Genomic DNA, 23,811 nt, shown 5'->3' with positions numbered 1-23,811 from the left:
TCCCCTCTCCCCGTTCCCTCCCTTCCCCGGTCCCCCGGTGCCCCCCTCCGTTCCCCCCCCCCCCCCCCAGCCGCCGGGATGCTGCCGGGCTCCTCTCCCGGCCGCTGAGCCTCCGGCGGCCCGGGGAAGCCCGGAGCCCCTCCTGCAGCCCCCGGCGGGCGGATCGCGCTGCGGGTCACCTTGCAGGGAGGTGAGTGACCCCCCCGGCTTCTCCGGGGAGCGATGCGCCGCATCCCCGCATCCCCAGCCCCCTGGGAGGGGGCGCCGAGAGAGGGCGGGGGGCACGGCGCTTCCCGCAGCCGCCGAGGCGGAGAGCCCCCGGGGGGAGCCCCGGGGTGAGGGGGACCCCCACCGAGCCGGGGTGGTTGGGATCCTGCCCCCGGCAGGCAGCTGGGGGGGTCTCGGCCCGGTGCTGCCCCGGTGCCCCGCTGGAGAGCCGAAATCTGCATGGCCGGTCCGGCACGGAGCGCCTGGAGGGGGTCAGGGGAGGGATCGGGCTGTTCCCAGGGCCGTGGGAGCACTGGCGAGTTTTCTGGAAGGGAAACCGTGCGTGGGATCCCCCCATTTCTCCCTTCCCCAGGAGGAACCCCCTCCTGCTCCCCGTGGCGGAGCATCTTCCCCTCCCCTGCGCCCCGGGATGGGGAGAGGGAGGCGCGGGGGGCGCAGCCCCGGGGCACAGCCTGAGCCGGGGCAGGCTGCGGGAGGCTGGGCTGCTTGCCTCAGCTGCCCTCCTGCCTCAGCACCCCGTTCCAGAGTCGCTGGGTTGAATTTCTTTCCCTTCCCAGCCTTGTAGTTTGCGGGCAGTGGCGGCTAAGTTGGAGAGAGGGATGGTTAGAGGCGAGGAGGCAGGAGCGATCCCTGCCGTGTGGTGGGGTGACCTTGGGTAAGTAACCCATGCCTGCTCCTTCCTTCTGGGGCAGGTACCCCGAAAGCATCCCACAAGGAATCAAGGAGGACCTTTCGGTAGGCACAGGCTGGCAAAAATGCTTTGAGACCTTTCTGGAACTGGCGGTGCAGGAGGGCAAGCCTTCCTGGAACAGGGCTGGTAGCGCTCCTCGGTCCAAAATGCAGCGCAGAAGGAGAGGTGCAAGGGTCTGTCCGGGACCAGCAGTGGTGGTGGCTTTTTCCCCTCTAAAAACCATGGAGCTACCTAGTGGCAGGAGTTGCTCTGGAGAACAATCTGTTGAACTGTGTCTTCAAAATAACCGGAGGGAAGGCTGCAGCCTCAGCATGTAATGAGAAGGATGTCAAAAATAAATAAATCTAAACTTCCAGGGAGATTAAATACTCAAATCACAAATAATTAGATATTAATCCCTCACAAACAGGGCATTAACAACAATTAAAAGATGCTTTGATATTCTTAAACACAAGAAGATGAGTTAACTGGTATTTTCAGGGGGATTATTGTGTATTATAAAAATGCAGCCAGAGAAGAGAATGCATTTTTCTACATTCATGTATTTAAATGACTTGCTCTTAATTATAGTTAATGAGCTATCCTCTTCAAAGAAGCTGCATTTAGATGCTCTTCATATTAGTTTCAAATTACTTCTCTCCAAAGAATAAACCACTTCTCATTTTACTGGCCAAGGTGACATTTTATTGACAGTTTGGTAACTACAGGTCGTGTCAGGGTGTATGTAAGATGAATGCATTTGTAAGAATTAAAGAAGTTTCCTCTTATTAAGTGGGCAAGCAGACATCTCACATCGCTGCTACTGTATGCTCTGGAATAAATCTCACACGCTCAGGGAGGCTCTTCGTTATACAAATGCAGATGTAATGCGGTACTGGTGTGCATGGGCACCACCACGACACGTTTAACTTGATGAACACTGCTTGCAGTATTTAAAATGCCTTGGCTTCTAAGGATAGTATTAGGGAAAAAGTGCCAGCATAATTGGGCAAGGTTTTTTGTCCGTGTCTCTGCTATGAATTTGCATCTGTAGACATTTATAAGTCAGCTATAAATGTCTCTGTCCAGAAGAATTTGTAATACAGGTTGTTTGGTTAGTAGGATTGCAGATTACATACTGGGACTTTCAAATTTTGTTTTCTTCACTTTGGAGACTCAACTTTTTATAGGTCACTGTACAGCAGAATTGAGGAAAAAATGGAAAAGAATTGCAGGCTGAAACATGAGGAAAATGCTCTGCATGTTCAATGACTTTATTTTGACAAAACTGAATGAGTAGTGTGTGTGTGTAAGTGTGTCAGTGTGTGTCTGCTCATCTCTGAATACACATCCTCTGGCTATCAAAACAAACATTTCTGAATACTCTCTCTCTGGTAGAAGTTGGAAACTACTTTGAGCAATGAGATCACAGCAAAATGCTGCTCAGCAGATGTAAATGTCAGTAACCCTGAGGATTCAGGTGGAGCTGGACCAACTTATACCACCCATGAATATAGCGCAAAAGATTCAGAGCTTTGAGTTTAATGTCATAATATTGAACGAATGACGAATTTTGGTTATTTTCGTTGCACCAGCAAAGACTGCATTTTAAAATAGTGGTGCAGTACATGAGAGGTGTGAGTCCATGCATGCCTTTAGCACTCCCAATTTTAAACATGGCATCACTGCAAATGTGTATCTGTGTATCCGCATCTATATAAAACCCGAATGTGCAAAGTTCCCTCATTAACCATCCACCCAAATCCATGCAGTAAATTATTTCTGTCACCGAGCTCTGAGACTGCAACTCACTGAGGCACAGGAAGAATAAACTCACCGTTCACATCGAGTTGCTGGAATTTGAGCAGAGGTTTAATGGGATTTCTGTGGGTTTATGTGCTTTGAGTAGAGCTCAGACCCCTCAAAACTCCCTGGGGATAAGGAAGGTCTTTTATATTGCATTTGCAATTGGATAACTTTATTGGAAGATAATCATGGGATAATCAAAGAGTTCAGCTCCTTGAGGGGTCCCCTGACCATCCCAGGTCCCATGAGATATCCTGCCTGGCATCAAGTAGGGCAGGACAGATTTGCTCAGTGTTCCCCTGCAAAACATCTCTCAGAGCAGCAGCCTGCTGCATGCAGTGCTCAGAGCGTGGTCTCCAACCCATTCACCCACCTTTCTGCTCCTGTTCTTGTGTTCTCTGCAACAAAATAATCTCCCTTCTCCCCACTGCATGTGGCTTGCAGGATCACGGAGGCAATGCTGCGTGAAACTGCTGCCAGCTGAATGCCTGTGCCTCTCATATCGAAATTTCCTATTTCTATATAGGAAGGAGGAAGAGGAAAGTCAACGTAGGGCTTGTCTTCAAGCTCTGGCAATGTCCTGAGTCTAATGGGCCCCATGTTTCATTTCAACTCTGATTTCTTCAGGGACGGTTGAATATGGGGTTAAGAAAGGTCTGTAAAGGTCAATGTACACCCGTTGATACTATTTTTCACCATTTCCCTGCTTGTCCTATCTGCCTCCAGCTACCAGTCTTGCTATGTCTAAATCACTTCTGTAAAGGTTTTGTCCCACAGCATATTTCAGGCTCTGCAATTCTTCTAGAGCCTGATGAAGCAAGCCTGATTTTATTGCCCCAGCAGTGGCTGCTTAATCTAATCATCCTCGCCCTGATGAACCAGCACTAGCAATTTTACAGTATCACAGGAGCGTTTTGCTAACAAAGTGACTTACAACCCTGAAGTGCTTTCCTTGGGGCAGGAGAAGCGGACACCCTCATTTTGCACCAAGCCAACACCGCCAGGCTGTTTTCCTGTTCTGTCCTCTCTTTATTTATTGTTCCTTCCTTAGGAAGATCTTGAGTCCTAGCTTAGAGCGTCACACATCTGGGTATTTCTGTCTGTGCACCAGCCTGGTTACAGGGATTTTAGGTCAAAGAGAGGCACCAGACTCAGCCCACAAGCAGACCAAGAGGGCCAGGGGATGCTACAATGCTGATATTCCTGTGTTCACGCACTCTGGGTTCATTTAAATGCTCTGCTGCCTGCTGCAGGGGAACTTTGCCTGGCTGCAGGTTTCTGCAGGGCAGAGCATCAGGTAGCTTATTCTAGGCTGGAGAATTTCAATTCTGTTGCAACACCAGGCACAAAACCGAAATCAGGCAGAGATATTTTGCGGTAATTCACTTTTACCCAGATCTTTAGATCTAGATTGACTCTCAGAAACCACCTAGATTCTGCGGTGCAGGAACCAAGAGGATGGAGGCACTGCATCTTTCCACCTGAGGATACGGCTTGTCTGTCAAGTAAATGGTGACACTCAGTGAAACAAGTAGTTAGCTGTGTGCAAGTTTTCGCTCTTCAAAGCATGGATCATGGTTAAATCCACAAAAACTATTGCTCTGGCCTCAAACTTGGCATGATCTAAGCTGAAGTTTTCCCCACAGGCTAGAGCAACTCTCGGTCAGAGGCTGGGAGTGCTCTCCACTGCATGCAGGAAAGTCATGGGACTCTGTCTGGATCAAGTTTTTCTCAGTGAGGGCACTCTGTACAATTAAGAATGCAATTATACACCCCAGAGAACAGCCGCATTCACTTGCTTTGAAAGCAAAAGGCAGCACAATTTTCTGCTCTTGGAGTTGGCAAACAGATCCTTCAGCCTGACCACTCCGCTGAAGGTAGTGACCTGAGTTATTTATTGCGTGTAGCTCTACTGATGGTCTCGTGAAGGTCAGCTTTATTGGGCTGGACTTAATTGGGGAGTTTTGCAGCACAGCTTTATGGGATGGCTGGAAGGAGAGGAAACGTCAGCTTGGCCATCTGTTGGGAGAGGTAGGGCTTTTGTAGCAGGAATCGCTCCTCATGCCTCAGTCTGCCCAGTGTGAAGTAGTGGGGGGGTGGCTCAGAGGGGTGTCGTGAGGATGGATTTGGGGTTGTCAGATGGTCCCATTCTGCAGTCCTGGGGACCTCTGAGCAGCAGTGCTGCAAAGTACCCAGCGATGCAAGCTGGCACAAAGGCATCCTTTGCTCTGCAAGCTCCTGGATGACCAGGCTCGGAGAGGAGGCTACAGATTTGCAGCCAGGAGAGATGGAGAAGGTGTGAGAGGAGCGTGCACCAGGCATGTGTGCAAGAGGCTCCACTCATGCGGAGGTGCAGAGTTAGGACAGGGTCCACTGGTTTTTACAGGTTCACGCTGAACTCGCCAGCTGCTTGGTCAAAGACTGATTCATAGCATTCATGTGTCCGGACGTGGTTCGGTAGCTGATAATAGCTTTCTGACACTGAGCTTTCCCCGATTACTTTGGTGAAATGAATTTCTTGCTTAAAGAGGCACAGAGCCTGATTTTTGACTGTTTTCACTTTGCAAAGTAATTGCCGTAAGTTGTGCAGATGGCAAGGTATTTTTATACTGGCGCCTTCCACAACAGAGAGGGTTATTTACATTACAGCCAGGTGCTGTTATTCAGGTCAGTTATTTATTAGCTGGAAAGTGCAGTTCTGTCATCGAATGAAAAAAAGTTGTGAATTTGGACTGAACTCAATAAATCGTTGAGGCTGTCAAAACTGGTCGGGAAGGAGGACGGCTAGAAAAGCCTGAATGTGTCATCTTTTATTGGAGACAACTTGAGGCAAATTGAACTAAAAGCAAGTTCAATTAAAAATAAATATATATGAAACATTATATTTAATTTTGTCTAATACCAGATGCTCCCATCTGCTTGAAAAGAAATATTTTCTTGCAGGGGGAACATTTTACATTTTAGGCCAACACGAGGTAATTCCACCTGTTTCCCCTCTGTTCTTTGGTTCAGCTGCTGAATCAAGCAATCAATTATTCAGGCAGACCTCATATGCATATTGTAATTGTTTCCACATTTAAATATACCTCCGGACAGGCAATCAAGAGACCTGGATTTTATTTCCAGCTCTGCTACTGTGTTTGACGTGACCTTGGGCATCTCATTGCACCCTGACTCCCTCCTTTTTAGGGCAGGATAGGCCTGTGCCTCACAGTGGATTTGCTGCATATTGGTAATACTAAAATAGCATGGAGGTCTTTTTACTTCTACTGCTGGCAATTAAACATTTAGCTATCACTAATGCATGCATACCTAATTCTCCCAGTGTGAGTTAGTTGCATAGCTTTATGAAACTCCCTGTAGTTTACTTAATAGGTCAAAAGGAATTTCAGCTGTTGAAGTAGCAGCATTTCCTTAAAACAAAAACTATTATAATGAGCCCGGCTAAATCAATAAAGAAAAATACAAGGGGAAAAGTTTTTTTTTTTTCCTTTCCTTAAATATTTTACTTTGATATCAGCTCTCCAGATCCATGGTGATTTCTCTCAAGCAAAAGGTCCGTATGTGCTGCTGTAATTTCTAGATGTCTGAAATACCTTAAATGATGTTGAAGCCTGTGTAGTATATATTTGGAAAAAAAAAAAAAAAAAAAAAAAAAACCACAAAAAAACACACACACACACAAACACAATCAAAACAAAACAAAACAAAACAAACAAAACAAACACCAAATCCTCACACCTGAAAGATTTCACTAGGAATCCTGTAGCCTCCAAACCTCTCAGTGTGGTTTTTATCAGGCTGCAGGTCTCACTATTTGCAGCTCTTCAAGAAAGCTTTCTACCCTCTCCTTTCTCTGTTGGGCAACATAGGAAGTAGCATCAAACCCAACAGAACTTTGTGGACTTCAGTAGTCATGAGGCAGCAGCAGTTTCTGCTGGTGGCACAGGTCTGCAAAGTGTGGTTATCGTCCCTTTTGCCACGCAGGCACTCGGTTTGGAGTCACTGAGGGGTGAGCAGGAAGGTGCGGGAGCAGTGGTGTCTTCTTGGGAGCAGGGGATATGGGTGAGAATCTGCTAGGAACAGGGAGATTTGGATAATAGGATAACTCAGGTTGAAGGAAACACAGGTAGACTCTAGTTCTACCTCTGTCTCAAAGCAGGGTTAACTCTGGGGTCACTAGGTTCTCAGATCTTCATCCAGTTGGGTCTTAAAAATCTCCAAGACTGTACAACCTTCATTTTCCCATGCTTGACTCTCTTCTTGGGGAAAAGGTTGGTCCTTATATCCAGGAAAGGCTCGTGCAGAGTCATATTTGAGCTGATGCTGTTTCTCCTGGCCAGGCAAGACCTTGAAGTTGTGGTTCTGCCCAGATAAATGTCTTTCTGATCCGTTGTGGAAAAAGGTCTGGGGCTTTTCTGTATTAGTCTCATTTTGCAGAGGTAACAAAGCTGGTTGTTCACACAGACCTTTTGGCACCTGGCAGGGGGCTGCCAAAGGCTGAAACAACCTGAGGCTGTTCTAGAGCTGCATGGAGGGGAGAGCCCCATGGAGGCAAGAGGACAACTGTACACACTGGGTTACAGAAGAAAGAAGGAGCTTTGGGATGGTGGACACTATCAGAGCTGGCTGGCACTCCCTGTCTGACAGAGCCTGTGGCACGGTGTTTAGCTTTTCTCTCTTTACCCTCTCTGCAGCTTGCATTTTTCTGCCTTACACCCTTTGCTTAATTAGTTTGTCAGCCACTGTCATCAGAGGAGCCTGCAGAACACCCAGCAGAGCACAGCCTTCGCTGCAGCTACCGTCGCTGGGCTCTGCTGTGACACAAGTGATAGCTTAATAAACCACAGCTTTGCAGATGAGATATCCTGGCACAGGTTACAGCTTCTTATTAAAATAAGAAAGAAGGAGAGAGGGAAAAAGAAAAAAAAAAAAAGGCAAGAAACTGAGAAAAAACGAAGGTTTAAATAATGAATAACTCCACTTTTAGTACCAGAGACCTGGGTAAAAATTTCTAATCCCCAAGGAAAAAAATAGATCGAAATTTGATCTAGTATTTGTCAATAGCTTGAACTTGGTTTTCCCTTCTGGTTCCAGCCTCAAGTCTGAAAGTGCAGAATTATTTCTGGTTAGCCTGAGCACCAGTGAGTGATTTGTGGGGAGAAATTCAAACCGTGTGAAGACAAATGAAACCTGAATCAAACCAGTTAAATTAACTCTGCATCTTGGAGCAGATTGAACAGCTCTCTTATTTAAAGGGCTCTGATGAGTTTCATTTTCCTGTCAGCATCATTTTGAGGCCTCGCTGAGGTCCTAGACAATGAGAGTGGCTCTCTTTTTGCTTGGAGTGTTGGCTCCCCGCAGAGAAGACATCCTCTGATTGCCTCAGGTTGTCTATCAGAGGATGTCTGCTCAGTCGCGCTGCCATCCGGGATCCTCCAGGCTGCAGCTTGGGCTGGAAATTGGGGCACTCTTCATTTTAGCACCTGCCTGTGAGACGTGAACATGTGAGCCTGGAGCAGGTAAGGCCAGGAAAAGCCCTTAATGAAAGGCTGGTGACTGATCAGCCTCTCCTCCAAGGAGTCCCCGCAGGCAGAGTACAGGCTGAGTCTTTTGCCCCTAAGCATCATTCACAACCACGTGCCCTTGTCCCATGCTCCTCCAGCTGAACCTGGAGGACTAACAACACTTTCTTCACTTATCTGAAGGTTAATATTAAGCTGAAAGGGTCTCACCTGTGGACTGCAGGTGTACTGTTACTCTACAGAGAGGCTGCCTGCCTGTCCTATGCACCTTGCATAACTGCAATTAACTTCTCCCAAGAAATATTGTCAGATGCCTGCAGTGGGTGAAATGAATTCCAGACCATAAGTCTAATTCTCCTACCAACACCAGGATAACAGCAGCAACAAAGGCCTTGGAAGTGTGATTTAACTCTCTTCAGCCAGTAGTTCAGGAGTGAAAAGCCCAGAAAAGGTTCTCTTTTATCAGTGAAGACATGAGATTTCATTTGTGGCTGGCAACACTTAATCCTGCTTTCTTATTGATGAAGAATCTCTGGGCACCTCAACAGTTTCTCAGTTTCCCCAGACAGCCATTGACCTTGTTTTGGCTGTGCATCAAAATGCACTGGTAATCAAGGTGTTATTGATTTAAACCTAATGGCCAGCCACTCAGGAATTTCACCTGGAAAAGAAAAATCAATGCCATATTATTATTATTATTATTATTATTATTATTATTATTATTATTATTATTAGCTATTAAGGTAGCATAATGGAAAGGCACAAGAATCTCACCATTTCCTCACCATTAAGCCACACGCTTGCAGGGCTGAGACATTGGGTCAAGCTCTGGCAAGGTAGCCAACCAGCTACAGATTAAAGTGACAGTGTTCCTTGATTGCATGCTGCCATCCCCATCTCTCTTTGCTGACCTTCCCCGAGGCATATGTAAGCTGCACAGCTATGCAAGGCCCTGGAGAAGATGCCTTGAGCAATGCATTAGCCCTCTTACTGGAGGAGCTCTGTGCAGGAAGGATGTTTCCTGTTTTGTCCTTTCCTTATTTTCAGATGTTTTCTTTCCCTCCTCCCCCATCCCAAGGGGAAAGTGTCACTCAGAATCTGCAAGATTGGCTTACAAGACTGGTTTAGATGCGCAGCAGGTAGGCACTGGCCAGATAGATGCTCAGATCCGTGGTAGGACTAAGCAAACACCACCTGCTCTGTCCTGTTTAGTAAACAAGGCAGGCCTGGATCCACCTTGTCATCCACAAGCTGAATGGTCCAACATCAGCTCTGTCCATGCCACTAAAGTCTCTTACTTGCCCAAAAGAGAATTACCTTTTCCAGTGTTGTTGACTCTCCATCTTCCTTTTAATCACCCAATTGGAAAGACAGCCGGGAATGTGATTGGAAAGGGAGCAAGGAGTGGCTTGGGACAGTCCTAAATCCTGACAACAGCAACATCCCTTTGACTTCCTGAAGTGTTCCTGGGTCTCACATCACTTGGGCATGCTGAAGCATTTTTTCCTGTGGCCTCTCTTTACTTTTCTTCTTCCTGAGGAGTGTGGAAAGGACCAAAGAATGGCTTTTGTTTCCAGTGACTTTGGACTGTTGCCATGTAAGACAGCTTTAAAGAGGTGGGACTGAACCTCCCTCATAATCCAACCTTTTCAAAACGACCTCTCCAAATTACACGAGGAACATATATCAGCCTGCATAGCAGCCAGCCCTGGTGTCACTGTGTGTGCAGAGCCTCATTTGCACCAATTCAAAGCTAGCATTTTCCATGAAGACAGTATAGCTGTCAATGAAATGCCTGGGGTGAGACCTGCATTTCCAGAGCCAAGCATTATCTGGATGATACACGAGTGTAGAGGCAACATGAAGGGAATCTGACAGTGCAGCTCGAAGGCATGAGATAAAGCTGCTTTAAAATGGCATTTTCCCAAGTGCTACTCAAACCAGACAATACACATTTGTTGGAATGATGTGAGTGCACCAAGAAGCAAGGCCTGGCCCACGCTCTGCTGCAGCCATTGATGCAGTGACCAAATTATTGACCTCTTCATTTGTTTCTCTGGGAGGGTATCTATTTGGTTTGTACATCTTCTTCCCATTCCTGCTACATCTGTGGCAGAATTGTAGAGTATTTCTGCTGACCATCTCTGTTTGCTCTGGACTAATGCCAGAGCTACGAATGCCTCTGAGACAGTTTGCAGTTTTGGGTGAAATCTCTCTGACTTCAGTGGAGTCAAGAGTTTATGTCACATGTCAGGGAGCCTCACACGTTTTTCATGCTAGTTCAGGGGGAACTGAGCAAAGCCTTGTGACAACTTACTCATTAACTGCTGAGTTTTTCTCAGCTCCTGCCTCTGGTGATGTGCTTTCCTTTTGTTTCTCTGGGAGGGGAGGGTGGAAGAAGGGGAATGATTATGTGCAAACAGTAAGAGAGAGAACAGAACAATCCCTTTAGCAAATGACCCCACCAAACCTGGATAAAGCAGCAGGTATTCCCCAACTCAACTCGTGTCAGGATCTCACCATGCCTCTGGAGCCTGAACAATGAAACTGGGACTGCTCAGTAGCCTACAGGAGACTGTGCATGTTGGCACTGTTCCATGGGACCATGGTGCTTGCAGAGCAGTCGATGGAAGATGGTATTTCTGCAAGGATCAGTCCTAAGGCACGTGTGTGACTTGTTGGCCTCCCCATCTACTCTTGCCTTGCTTCCTACAAAAGCAGCTTGACCTTACACCACCATTCCCATGCTGAAATAAGATGTTACTCAGTGTTAACCCTACTGTAAGTGGAGAGAGAGCAAGGTCCTCTGTTCATTAACACAGATGTAGTTACATATGGAAAGGAGTTTTCCTTGGAAAGACAGAGAACCTGCTCTCAGTCTTATCTGCTGCAATGGGATTTAGGTCTTTCCTTTGGTGAAACTGAGTCCAAGCTTCCAAACTAATTTGCAAATCGTTTTTATTTTGCCAGCACATTCCCCGGGTTTAGGGCTGAGAGAAGTGCAGCATAAATTCCACAGGATCCCACCATAATATATTCTCACTTGTGCAGCTTTCCTGACAGCTCATTTAGAACAAATTCTGAACTATTTGCCAACACATTAAAATGGGTTTTCTACATGTTAAAACAAGTGCCTTCTTGCACATTAAATGAGTTTCTTGCTTCATTCCTAGTGTAAGAACAGAAGACCAGCTCTTAGGGGTTTCAATATCTCTTGTAAGCCAAAAGGGAGACTGAAAATATTTGAAGCCTAAAATTTTATAGAGGAAATACATTTAGTCTTTTGCTAGCCATTGCTCTGTTAGAAGATCTCTGATATAAAGGGGAAATAGAGAGAAAGCATCAAGTGAAAACAGTACATATGTATGTTTGTTTGCACATGCAATTCTTGTTTTCCTCCAAGCAGCACTTTGGGGACAGGTAATCCTACCTTAACTATTTAACAAGTGTATTTGAACCTTAAAAAGTGCATTTGAAGGCAGAAGGATTTCTGTGATTCCTATGGTTGGGCCCAGAAACAAAATCCTGAGCTCATTGCAGCTGTGATGTGTACAACCATATTTCAAAAAGCTTTCTTTTTTTCTTTGGCTGCACCTGAGCAGAAGAGGTGTCCTGGTGAGAAAGTATTTGGGCTGGGGAAAAGTACTTTTAGCCTTCTGAGCTATTCCTTTGATTTCTCATACCTTTGTGGAAGCCACACAAAACAGAGCCAGGTTGGTGGGCCGATGAGACAGACAACAGTTGTTGTTCCTGTGCAAAAGGAGGTGACCAGGTCCTGGGGCTCAAGCAGTTGTGTCCCTGTTTGGTGAATCAGGATGGGGCTGCTCATGCTGACCAGCCTTGTCACAGCCCTTTGATCTGTCACCACTGGGCACTCTCAGAGGCATTGGAAGAAGCAGCACACCCAGAGCAGTGCTGGGGATTTGAGATCCTGTCCAGAGAAGGTTTAATTCATCTGTGTCAGATCTGATTTCGCCTTCATGTGTTTTTTTTTTTTTTTTCATTCAATTTAAGGAGAGCTGTTTCTTTTTTGCTTCAGCTGTGTTTTCAAAGGGTAGCAAAGCACTTGCCAAAGGTGAAGGGTAGCCACAGAGACTGACAGCTGAGCACACCAGCTGCCTGCCCTTCTTAATTGCAGCTTTCCAAAAACTGAAAACGGTTCTTTTATCTTTTATCTTTGTTTGGTTTTGGAGTGTGTGCATTTTTTTTTTTAAACCTCACTTATCAGAACCTTAAGAGGAAGGGGATGTTATCCTCAGAATGACAGTGGCATACGGGTGGGGATGGAGGAGGCATCATCGCCCTTCTCTGACAGGGCTCATCATTACTAAGACATCTCAGGAAGTTCTCTGTGACCACACACTATCTTCTGTTCCTGTTCACCTCATGGCTCTTTTGTTGTTGGTGGATTTTGTTATTGGTGGATTTGTTTTGTTTTGCTTTATTATTTATTTACTTTTTTTTTTTTTTTTTTAATTATCTTTCCAAGTGGAGATATATTTGGAAAGCTAGGTGCATGCACACATGAGGCTATATTTCCTCATGAGATCATACTGAAGAGAAGCTGATTTGTGTGCCTTCATACGCCATTCACTGCTTATATCCTCATCTTGGTGTCTATTTCCTTTCTTCTTCAGGAAAATGGGGGCCACTGCCCCAGTGTGACCCATCTCTAAGGTACAACAAAACACAGACCGCCCGCCCCGCTCCCTCAGACACCTCCCAGTATGGATGGCTTGATTGAGCAAAACAGTGTGCTGATGCACAATAAGATCGCCGAAGCCGGGAAAAGGAATGGTTTAATTAACACAAGGAACTTGGTAGCAGAGAGCCGAGATGGTCTGGTCTCCGTGTACCCAACCCCGCAGTATCAGAGCCACCGAGCGGGGAGCCTTTCCTCTCCAAGCTGCCTGGAGAATGGCAGGAGCGACCCCGTGCAGCAGCTCCTGGATCCCAACATGCTGCAGCAGACGGTGGAGTCCCACTACCGGCCCAACATCATCCTCTACTCGGAGAACGTGCTGCGCTCGTGGGGCGAGAGCATCGGCTCGGAGTGCTGCGAAACCACCTTCATCGAGGACCGCTCCCCCACCAAGGACAGCCTGGAGTACCCGGACAGCAAGTTCATCGACCTCTCGGCAGATGACATCAAGATTCACACCCTCTCCTACGATGTGGAGGAAGAGGAGGATTTCCAGGAGCTAGAGGTCAGATGTCACTTGGGATCCTTGGGGAAGGTTTGGGGTGGGGGAGAACATAATGGGCTTAAGTGCACAGCTTCTGAGTTCTGGTCTTCTTGGGATCAGAGGTATTGCTCTCTCCTCTATCCAGGACCACAAGCATTTGCTCATCTTTATTTGTTGTGTAAAGTCCCAACTCTGTGGGACCAGTGAATGGGCTGGTCACAGACTAAAGAAAACCCATGCGCTTAAATGCTGGTAAGGCTGGGGCCAGAAGCACCTGTCCACAGCTTGTCTTACTCAACATCATCTCTTACTTTCTCCTGACCTGAGCTGGGTATAAAGCTGGTTGTTTGTCTTACTAGCTCAAACATGAAACGTGCCTCTTTGTGAAAACAAAACCAGGAGTCTTTGGGTTTCTAGACACAATGAATCCCATGCGTTTGAAAAAGTTTTTTTTTCTGATGGAATAAAACACTTCATTACACCCCAAATGTGATGTTTTCTTTCACTAGGTTCCCGTGCTTCATTGATTGCTCACACTAAAGTAACATACATTTTATTCTCCAAATGGGGTACTCTGTGGAAATCAACTTCATTCTTTCTTAAATGATGCATTTTTAACTTTAGAAAATCTCCACCTATTTGGCTGAAACCAGCTGCCCAAAAGTAGCATATTTTTTACTGGCCAGTACATGTGGGAATGGAGGGTGTTCGTGATGATGCTAATTACAAAACTTTTCCAGCATTGATCATAGACTCCTAAGCTAGCAAAGACCATTTGTCAGTCTGGAGCAAAGGCATAGCTTCAATCTGAATGTCCAAGATGAGATCAAGAGATTATTTTCTCATGTTCTCTCTTGCAGAGGTTTTCTCCATTGAGACCTAACAAGTCCTAAAACTTCTATTTTCACCTCCTGTAATACCAGTAATACCAGTGACTCTTTTATTCTCCTTTCTCTCTGCATTGCTAAGGTATGGGAGAGAGGTGTTTTTCCCAGTGTGTGCCAGTAATGTAGTATTCAATACTTTCACAGGGAGACAAGAAGTTTCTCTCCGGGGCCCGTGATGGTGCTAGCTCAAATCACACCCTTCTGCAGCATTTCAAAGGGGCTGTGGGAAACCTCATTTAAAAAAAAAAAAATCATAATAAAAGGCCTAGATGCCGCTTTTTTGCCCTAGATTCTCTCATGCAGCAGTTGTGATGCAAGTGACTGCAGCAGGCAGTAATTGCCTAATGGTGTTATTGACACATCTGGCCTGACATTGAGGCAGAAAAAAATAAAAGACCTCATGTCAATCCAGCAAGGCTTTCTTTAGCTAGAATGGGCTAAAAAAAGACCAGGGAAATATGCAGAACAACAACAACAACAAAATACTTTGTACCAAGAATATTTTGCTATTTCTTGGTGGGATTTTTAAAGTGCCTTTGCAATGTAGGGCATCTCATCCATTGGCACCACAGGAGCTTGGATCAGCTTTGCACAGGAAACACTTGTTGCTAGAAAACCACCTGTAAAACTGGAGATCTGGGGAAAGGGACTTCATGCTCCTCCTCCTCAGATCTCCAAGGGAGAAAGGAGAGAGTTTACATCCCCATGCCTTTGCAAATGTTTGTAACATGCCGTAACAGTGTGTGCATCATTTTCCCAGGGTTCTCCTTCCTATCTTTCTGTAAACAAAGAGGTGTAAGGATGCTCTTCCCTGGGCTTAATTAGTACAGAGGTTTGCTGGAGATATAACTGCATGTGCTGAGACTCCAGGAATGGAAGAAAGTGTTTGAGGACAGCAGTCACCAAGAGAAGGAATGAAACATACTAGATCCTTAACTACATTAAAAAAAAATTGCCTATCTGTCCAAATGAGAAATACAGCATCTGAATCATGCAGCATGAGTCTGTCCCAGTAGAAAGCTTTTTTCCCCACCAGTTACAGACAAGAAGAAAATGCATTTTTAAATTACTAATACACCCAAAGTAGGGTTGAAAGGTTTAGCAGAAGGACTGGGAGCAAAAGTTAGGAGAAGAGCAAAAGAGGATAACATCGGAGAGGTGCAATCTTCTGCTTCCACACTGAGGAAGACCTTTCTGGCCTTGCTCACATCTCTCTGGCACTGCCAGTGTTAGTGCAAAGCACCTGCCTCAGGGTCTTCAGGACTGGATATTTAGTTCCTTGGAAACATGGAAAAATCTAACTCATCCTCTTGTAATGAGCCCCACCATGTAGTACGTACCTGGAGTCTGCGGACACGTGCCAGGAACAGCTTTTATGCACCCAGCTGGTCAGTGTGTTTCTGCCAATGTTTAGTTTTTGATGACAGTCAGGCTTTTGACGAGCAGAAAGGTTGTTGTTTTCTTGCAGAAAACCTTACCACAGCCAAATGTTCTGGGAAAAGCCAGCTGTTCTGACTGACTGACAGCAATGTGGTTTCGGTATGAAGAGTTGACCCAGCCAGGCTGCAAGGGTTGCTGCTCTGCTGCCTGTTGTCCCCTTCAGGATGGGTTTCACCAGATCATCAATGTCTTCAACAGCTTGCCTACAAGGAGGCATCTTCTTCCTTCTCCAGGTGTAGGGACTCTGAAAAATCCTGGGAGATGTAGCAGAGGATCAGGATACATCCAAAGCAGGGGTCCTGGCATTCACTGCAACAATTCAGCCGTATTTAACTTTGACATTTCTTTACCAGCAGTGTGTCTCAGGTCCTAGCATAATGTTATATGGAAATCACAATTTTCTGGAGGGAAAAACATCTCTGCAACAGCTCTCATTAGCATATCCAGCCCCACTTTGCTCCAGCAATTACCAGGCATGAAAGCAGAAGGCTGTGCATTCTGTCAAAGCTTTAAACTTCTCCTTTCTGTGCCCATCCCTGAAATCAAACGATTCCCTATTTAGGTATCTCTGGAACGCTTATAAATATCTTATGAGTTCTTTATGCCACAACTAATGGACAGACAACTTGTCAAATGTGGTGCCAGTGAAATATTACATGCGCTCCTAGCTGAAATACCCTCCTGTTAGAGTTCATGTGTAAATGCAGTGCCATCCAGAAACATCATTTGTCATATTACACTCCTGCTACTCTTCCTCCTAGCCCCTAGATAGATGGCTTATTTAGAGGAATCCAAGCTATTGATGGCAGAAAATTGAATTATTCATATGTGTCGCATAAAAGAATACATCTGAGTTCTCTCTTAAAACCTTTTTTCCCAGCAAAGTCTGACACAGTCTCTGCAAAGCGAAATAAATAGAATGTTCTGGGGAGTAAATGAAGAAAAGAAATGTAGTGCTTTCAAGCTAAAACTTCTTTTTTTTTTTTTTTTTTCTTTTTTTTTTTCTTTTTTCTTCTTCCTATGAATTGCTGGATGCTGCTGTGAAAACTCATCCCTTTGACACGAGCATAAAAGTGTAGAGAGAGAAGGTGGATCCTAAGCCATGTCCTGTTCCATCTTACTGCTCTGCACAGCATGCCCAAGCACCTCCCTTCTCTGTCTCTTCTGCAATGTGAAGAGAAGGCCATGGAGGGGGGTTATGCAAGGGAGCCCCCTGACGTGCATGTCTTCTCGTAATGCTGCCAGCTTGCAGGGGCTTGAACTATCTGGCATCATGAGAAGAGATGAGCTGTTGCGTCCTGAGCCTCCCCTGGGACCAGATATCCAGAAAGTGTGTTTGGACACCCCCTGGGGAGGTGTCCACCCCCTGGAGAAGAACTCTGGAAGGACTGCACAAAATTGAGTCTCAAAACGGTGGTAGATGTGTTTCAGTGTATAGAAATGGAAACTAATACATTTACAGAAAAATATAATCTAATCTATGTGGACTCTGTGCTGAGCCTCTAACTGTGAGCTGCAGCTCAGGAAAGAATCTGAGAAGAAATCACTTGTCAGTTCTCTGAAATTTCAGGGCACAGTGTGCAGGTCAAGCCAATAAGACAAGAAAATATTGGATGTCATAAAGAACACTGAGGACAAGACAGGGCACCGGCAGCATTTTGCTGCTGTATAAAATCTCACTGCAATCCACTATCTACATGGCACTTGTATTTTTCTTAATGATGTAGTGGAGATAGAAAAGGGTAACAAAAAATGATTAAAAGGAAGCTGCAGCCTCCTTACGGAAAGTGGTGAGGAAAGCTGGGGCTCTCCATTTTGTAGGGTAGAAAGCCGAGGGGTGTATGAACCTCCTGGATGCACCAGATCATGAAGGTGAAGGATAAGGTGAATGCAGACCTGCTGCTCAGCAAACCTGCAATAGTAGAAGCTGGGGAATCTTGAGAGAAACTTGAGAGAACTATTGAGAGATTGCCTTAACACAGATATCTTAAAATTGTTCTTCACATACAGGGCAGTGAACACTTGGTGAACCTGCTGTCATGGGAGGTAGTGGTGGAGCAGCAAGTTCAGAAAGGATTAGACTGATTTATGGACAAGGGATCCATAAAAAGCTATTAAAAGCAATTGGCACAGCTTTTCTTTCTAATATCTTTCACACAACTGTTGTGGATGCTGGGAGAGCACAAGGGATGGGCTGCAAAGTGTCCAGGTTTATGTGAGCTCCCTGCACAGCAATGTCCTGCTGCTTCTGTCAGGGGCAGAGCACAGGGCTCAATGGACCTGACCCCATAGGACATGCTTTATGCCCCCGTGTTCCTTCACAGGCACATTATTAACAGGTTACACGAGGGATTACACTTCATTTGCATGTGATTTATTTTCTTCCCTTAGAGGAGAGGCCACTGGAGTCTGGAGGTACGGAGCCCTGCCAAGGGATATTAACCTTTATTAGGCAGCCCTCGGTGAGGGGAGCATGGCTGGGAAGTCACGTCCAGCAGTCTCCAAGTGCCCTTCTATGAATCTTGCTAACGGCAGCCTTTTCCCAGAGCAATTCTCTTTCTCATCATCACTTCCCTGAGTTGCTGGACTGACACTGTACGGGCCTCCAGCCCCTAAGCAGCAGGAGCTGTGGGTGAGCTGCGAGCTGTCATTAGCAGAAGGTGGGGATGGGGCACACATCTCTGAGGAGCAGAGCACTAAGAAAGCTGTGTCAGCTGCAAAGCAAAAAGAGGACAGCTGTGGAAGGTCACTTCCCCCCTAGCTTGAGCTGTGTAATGTTACTTTTTCAGTTAAAGTGCCACACATGTGCCTTCCCGATGAACTCAGAGGGGTTCTGGATGGAAGCCCCTGTCACTCACACAAAGATCAGGGATATTTACTTCATGGCTGTTATTACTGTTCTCCAAAAGAAGGAGTGTGATTTAGGAGGTGATGGCAGCTGGGCTGGTCCTGTATGGATTTGTTTATGGCTTTCTGCAGTAATCCCCTTCCAGAGGCAGTGTGTTGAATGTAAGTTACTGAAGAGCTATAGACAGACTGGCTGTGGGTGTCTAGAGAGCACCACAAGGTAGCTGAACTAAATTCAGGAGAAGAATGGGCTTGGACATCTGCACCAAGTTTTTTTGTTTTGTTTTGTTTTGTTTTTTCCCTGTAACATTTTGGCATTGTGAAGGGATTTATAAAAAGCTTTCTAAGCAAGGAGAGACACCTGCAAGCCCATCCTGGAAGGCTGCCTGCTTGACTGGCAAGACATTTTAGACCAGGAGTTGAGGGAGCAAAAGGAATTTGCACCAGGTCAGGGTTAGTGGACAACAGAATATTTAAATACATCTAAAATTGAATGGAAGCACGTGGAAAACTCAAAATGGTAAAAGTAAATGAACTAACAAATAGGCAAATAAATAAGTAAATAAATAATACACTGACATGCCAAGGAATCCATGATGGCAACAGGCTTTAGAGACATCACTCATTAAGAAAGCATCAGCCAGGTGATGCCCAGTGACAAGCAAGTGTGTTGAGGAAGAACAGTGATAAACCACAGCCCTTGGTGGGAGAGCTACCTCCCAGCATGCTGCCTTCACCATCTGCTGCACCGAGGCCAACTCAGACTGCTTGCAGAAGAGCAAAGGGATGGAGAGCGCTGGTCAGAATAGGGCCTCATGTTTAACCACATTACCAAACCAGGCATTGCGAAGAGGGAAACAGAGCACACATTATCTTACAGTTGGTTTCCTGAAAATCCACCAAAGGTTGCTGGCAGCTGTGGTTCACAGCAAACCTCGTTGTCTGACTTCACCAGTGTGACCAGCATTTAGCTGCTGGAAGGCACTACATGACCATCAAGTCCAGACTCCAGTATGTCACAGGCAGCCCATGGCAGGCTGCCTGGAGAGCCTTTGTTCGCTCGTAATGTCTCAGCTGAGGTAAAGCACATAGCTTTTAGGGATAGCTAGCTTCAATTTTAAAAAGGTCTTTGTGTAATAGAAAATCCATTACAACTGCAGAAAAGTGTTCATCACCATCTCTGTTAAAAATCTGCACCTTGTGTCTGCTCTTCCTCTGTTCCGCTTTCAGTCACTGGGGTTTCTTATGATTTTCTGCCAAACAACAGAGCTGTCTGATCAGAAATTATCTACTCACAGAGGCACTTAGAGATTGTGATGAAATTGCATCTTAAAGTTATCTTACAAGTGAAGTTGGCCTTTTCACCTTCTTCCAGGGTGAAAGATTTCCTGCAGCATGATGCACATGGATTTTTCATTCTGAATTTTTTTGATTCTGAATGCCTTGCTCTGTGCCGGCTGATTTCTGCTCCCAAATTTGATGGGTTGATTGATTTCCGCTCCTGGTCATTTGGGAAATGCCAGAAGCAGCCCCCTTGAATGTAGAGCTCAAGGTTTCCCATCAGATTGACCAGCACCCAAATTCCAGCTCTGCAAAATCCCACAAGCTCTGTGTCTGGGAATTAGATACCTCCCTTCTCCCGACAAGGTTTATTTCTCCTACTCATCCTTCGTTACATTCCGTTTCTGCAACAATCCACTTTATGTCCTGCCCACATCACTTATGCCTAATGAAGTGTAGGGCTGCAGAGGTGTGCACCGTTTAGAAACGTGGGCGTAAGAGAGAGTCAAAGAGCTGGTGTGGGGGAGTCCCATATGGAGGAAAGGAAAGGAAAGGAAATGAAAGGAAAGGATAAAAAGAGCTGCTTTCCTTCTTTGTTGTTCTGTGTCATGCTGTGCTTTCTTCAGAATTTCATGCCCTGGGGAGATGTCCTCTGGGGCCTGTTCTGGTAACTCCAATATTGCCTGTGCTCTTGAAATCACCTCCTTCTCCAAATAGCCATGGAAATGCTTGTGGATAAACTGAAGCAGGAGACTGCTTTATCCTGTGCTGTCTTTTCAGCAAAACTCCAAGTGTGTTGGCAAGGGACACACAGCGACAGTCAGGATGAGGAGGGTTGGTGTCATTGTAATAACTGTTTTTGCTACAAAGGATCCACTGAAAGCAGGAAGTCCCTACTGTGTGCTCAGCAACCTCAGAGATCGTTTGTCATTTCTGCTACAGGGCTGTTTGCACAGGTATTTGTTCGCACAGCAGCATCTCGCATGGGCTGCAGAGAGCAGCTCCTTTGGCAAGGGGAGTGACTGTGGACCTTGCTGAGATTACACACAAAAGCATAAAGATGTGTCTCCAAGACAAAGCCTGACTTCAGGTGGAAAGATGCTGCCTTCTGTAAATATTCTCTGTGTGTCATGGTTAACATTTGTTGCTCAGTTGCAATGTAAGCTGCTGGAACTGGATGTTAGGTCTGAAGAGGAGTGAATCCCTCAAAATCCTGAAGAGACCATCAGCTGTTGCTGCTGTTGCTTGACGATCCATGATCATTCTGTCCCTTGTCACTTACTGCATTGCAGCTGCATCAGGATGTATTTTACTCTGTTCCCATCCCAAGGTTTTTGTAGCATCATGCCAAGTATTTTTTTTATTTTGGTTACACAAATTCTAATTTCATTGCTTACTCTTTGGCTGTAGTATGCATTAGTGGTAGAACTGTAGCAAGAAAAAAAAAAAAAGTTTGATATTCAGATTGCTTATTCTCATCCAGGCCAACATTAAATAAAGAAAAACCTGTCTGTGCTGTTTTGCTCACCACCCAAGCCTTGAAAATTAATTAGTTATGTTATTCTCTAGCTTCTGCAAGAGTTAAAAGCTTTCAGTCAGATTAGTGTGATTAGGATGTAGTAAGTACTATATAAGTTTATAAAGAGGCTGTTAAACATGAAAGGAGCAATGCTGTGGACAAGAATATTCCTGATTATGCAGGATTAGTCAGTTAACCCAAAGCGATTATAACTGGTGACAGAAATTCTGATTTCTCAGCAACTCTAGTATCCAGCACATCAGCATCAGTGTGCAGCCCCTGTGAAATCATGACCAAGTGAAGACAGCCAGCCAGATTGTCAAAAGCTTCCCCATGTTAAAAACGTTTCTAGATAGGAAAGATGTCTAGATAACCTCAGGCTTGGGTGCTGGTGGGGGAGCACCTTATAAGAGAAAAATAGAACATCAGGCAGGAATGCTTGCTTGGAGGAAAAAGTGTTTATCCAGAAGGGATAAGAGATACCTTTTGCCTTTTGTTGTTGGATTTTATTTACTTATTTATGTATTAGAGCCCTACTAATTCCTACCTAGGTTACATTCTCTGATCAGAATTGTTGTCACCCTTGGTGAGTGACATTCAGATCATCTACTCCGATATAAATACTACAGGGACTTCACCCATCAAAACAGCATTCACAGCACAAATCTATGGTTCAATTAGTACATTTCTATAGCGACTTCATCTTTCCCAACAAGAGTTTTCATGTTAGCATAATTAAGAAAACTTCTGCTATTATCCTCTTGCAGTCTAACAGCCACATCTCAAGTTTGCATGGAAACTGTCTAACATGTCATGATTTCAGCACCCTGAGAATGCTTTCTAAAAAGCAGCAAAACTGATAATTTTATGGTTCATCATTTGATCAAAGTTATCTAGAGATTCTTAGCCACATTTCATCTCGATCTACAACAAAAGGCAATTTGAAATACCAGACAGGTAGTCTCCACAGATACAATATCAGCACACTACTCAGCCAACAACTGGGTAATCAAAAGCATTTTCCATTTTATCTTCCCTGTCATGAAATTCAGGTAAGGGCACTGTTTCAAGAGACAGTTTCAGCAATGATGTGGATTTTCTTCCTCCCCCTCCCTTCTCTTACTCTTGAAATGAAAGATTATTGATATTAAAAATGACTTACACACCTTGTTGTGAAAATTGAAGCAGAAAGGGAAGTAACCGAGCTCAAAAGCTGCACAACAACATCATCAGATGTCCCTTCAGAACGAGAATTTTTGGGCCAAATAAAGCTTTGCCATTTCTGCTAGGTTATCGAGGCTCCCATAACAGGCTGGGGTGTCCCACAGGGAGTTGTTTTGCACATGCAGGTGTTCCTGTGCACTGCAGTCTCAAAGCATGGGAACACGTCCCTCCCACAGCCCAGGCCTCTCTGGTCTGTGGTGGGTGTTTGCCAGCAATTCCCCTGAAAGTGGTCTGTCCATCTTAGCAAGCAATGGGTCACGTTACCTGTCTGGTTCCCAAAGGAGTTGGCTCAGGAAGTAAATGCTTTCTCTGATGCTAAGTCTTTCAAATATCATTAGCCTGACTGTATTTTCTGTGTCCTTCTTAATTGTGGCTCACTAGTATTTAGAAACTTACCCCATTGCATATGGTTTCATTTTCGTCTTGGACACTTAGCAGTCTGTTCAGGAGTTTCTAGGTTATAACTCACTGGTGGAAGAATATCAATTCATCATTCATTTTGGCTAAAATGTCAGGCACAGGACCCAGGCACAGGAGGACAAGTTTCTAAATATGACATCTGTCTTTCAGTGTCTTTCTTTCAGTCAGGTTCTGCACAGCATTTCTTCTACAGTCAGTAAAGAAAAAGCAACCCCAGAAGATTTTTTAGAAGATTTTCAGCCACCTCATCTCAGACTGGAGGTGCTCCCAGGGTGACTTAATACTTTGTGGGACCATTCTTGCACCAAAACTGTAACTCCAGAGTTACACTTCCTAAAATCACTACCTTAACAGCACTTCTACATTTCTCTCTCCCTTGTTATTCCAGAGTGATTACTCAAGTGACACCGAAAGTGAAGACAATTTCCTGATGATGCCGCCAAGAGATCATCTCGGCCTCACTGTGTTCTCCATGCTCTGCTGTTTCTGGCCACTGGGAATTGCTGCCTTTTACCTGTCTCATGAGGTAATGCTAAAACATATCCTGCTAATTATTAATTTTGCATCCACAAAGTGGCTATTATCTCACACTGGCAAGGAAAGTTCACCAAGACACACATGTGGTCATGAAACCCTCTCAGGGTGGTGGGAGGTGGTTAAACAAAGTCGTGTGTATGCGTGAGACACTGTTCTCCACCTTGCTATGTCTCTGTGGTGATAGTGGTAGTCTTGGGAGAGATTTTAGTGAGCAAGGGATCTACAAAATATTCTAGGTTTT

General features: G+C 45.3%; 1 protein-coding gene across 1 annotated transcript in view; it reads left to right on the top strand.

Annotated features, from left to right (window-relative positions):
* Positions 1-33: 33 nt before the first annotated feature.
* Positions 34-23,811, top strand: part of SYNDIG1 (synapse differentiation inducing 1) — a 68,089-nt gene continuing 44,311 nt past the window's right edge. The window contains exons 1-3 of the mRNA XM_027453553.3: positions 34-190; positions 12,867-13,436; positions 23,422-23,559. Of these exons, the coding sequence (XP_027309354.2) occupies positions 12,957-13,436; positions 23,422-23,559 (618 nt within the window). The 5' untranslated portion in view covers positions 34-190; positions 12,867-12,956. The remainder of the gene's footprint in view (positions 191-12,866; positions 13,437-23,421; positions 23,560-23,811) is intronic.

This window comes from Anas platyrhynchos, chromosome 3, assembly GCF_047663525.1.
Source record: "Anas platyrhynchos isolate ZD024472 breed Pekin duck chromosome 3, IASCAAS_PekinDuck_T2T, whole genome shotgun sequence".
Taxonomy (NCBI): domain Eukaryota; kingdom Metazoa; phylum Chordata; class Aves; order Anseriformes; family Anatidae; genus Anas; species Anas platyrhynchos.
The sequence above is the reverse complement of the archived record's forward strand: the minus strand, read 5'-3'. Positions and strand labels throughout refer to the sequence as shown.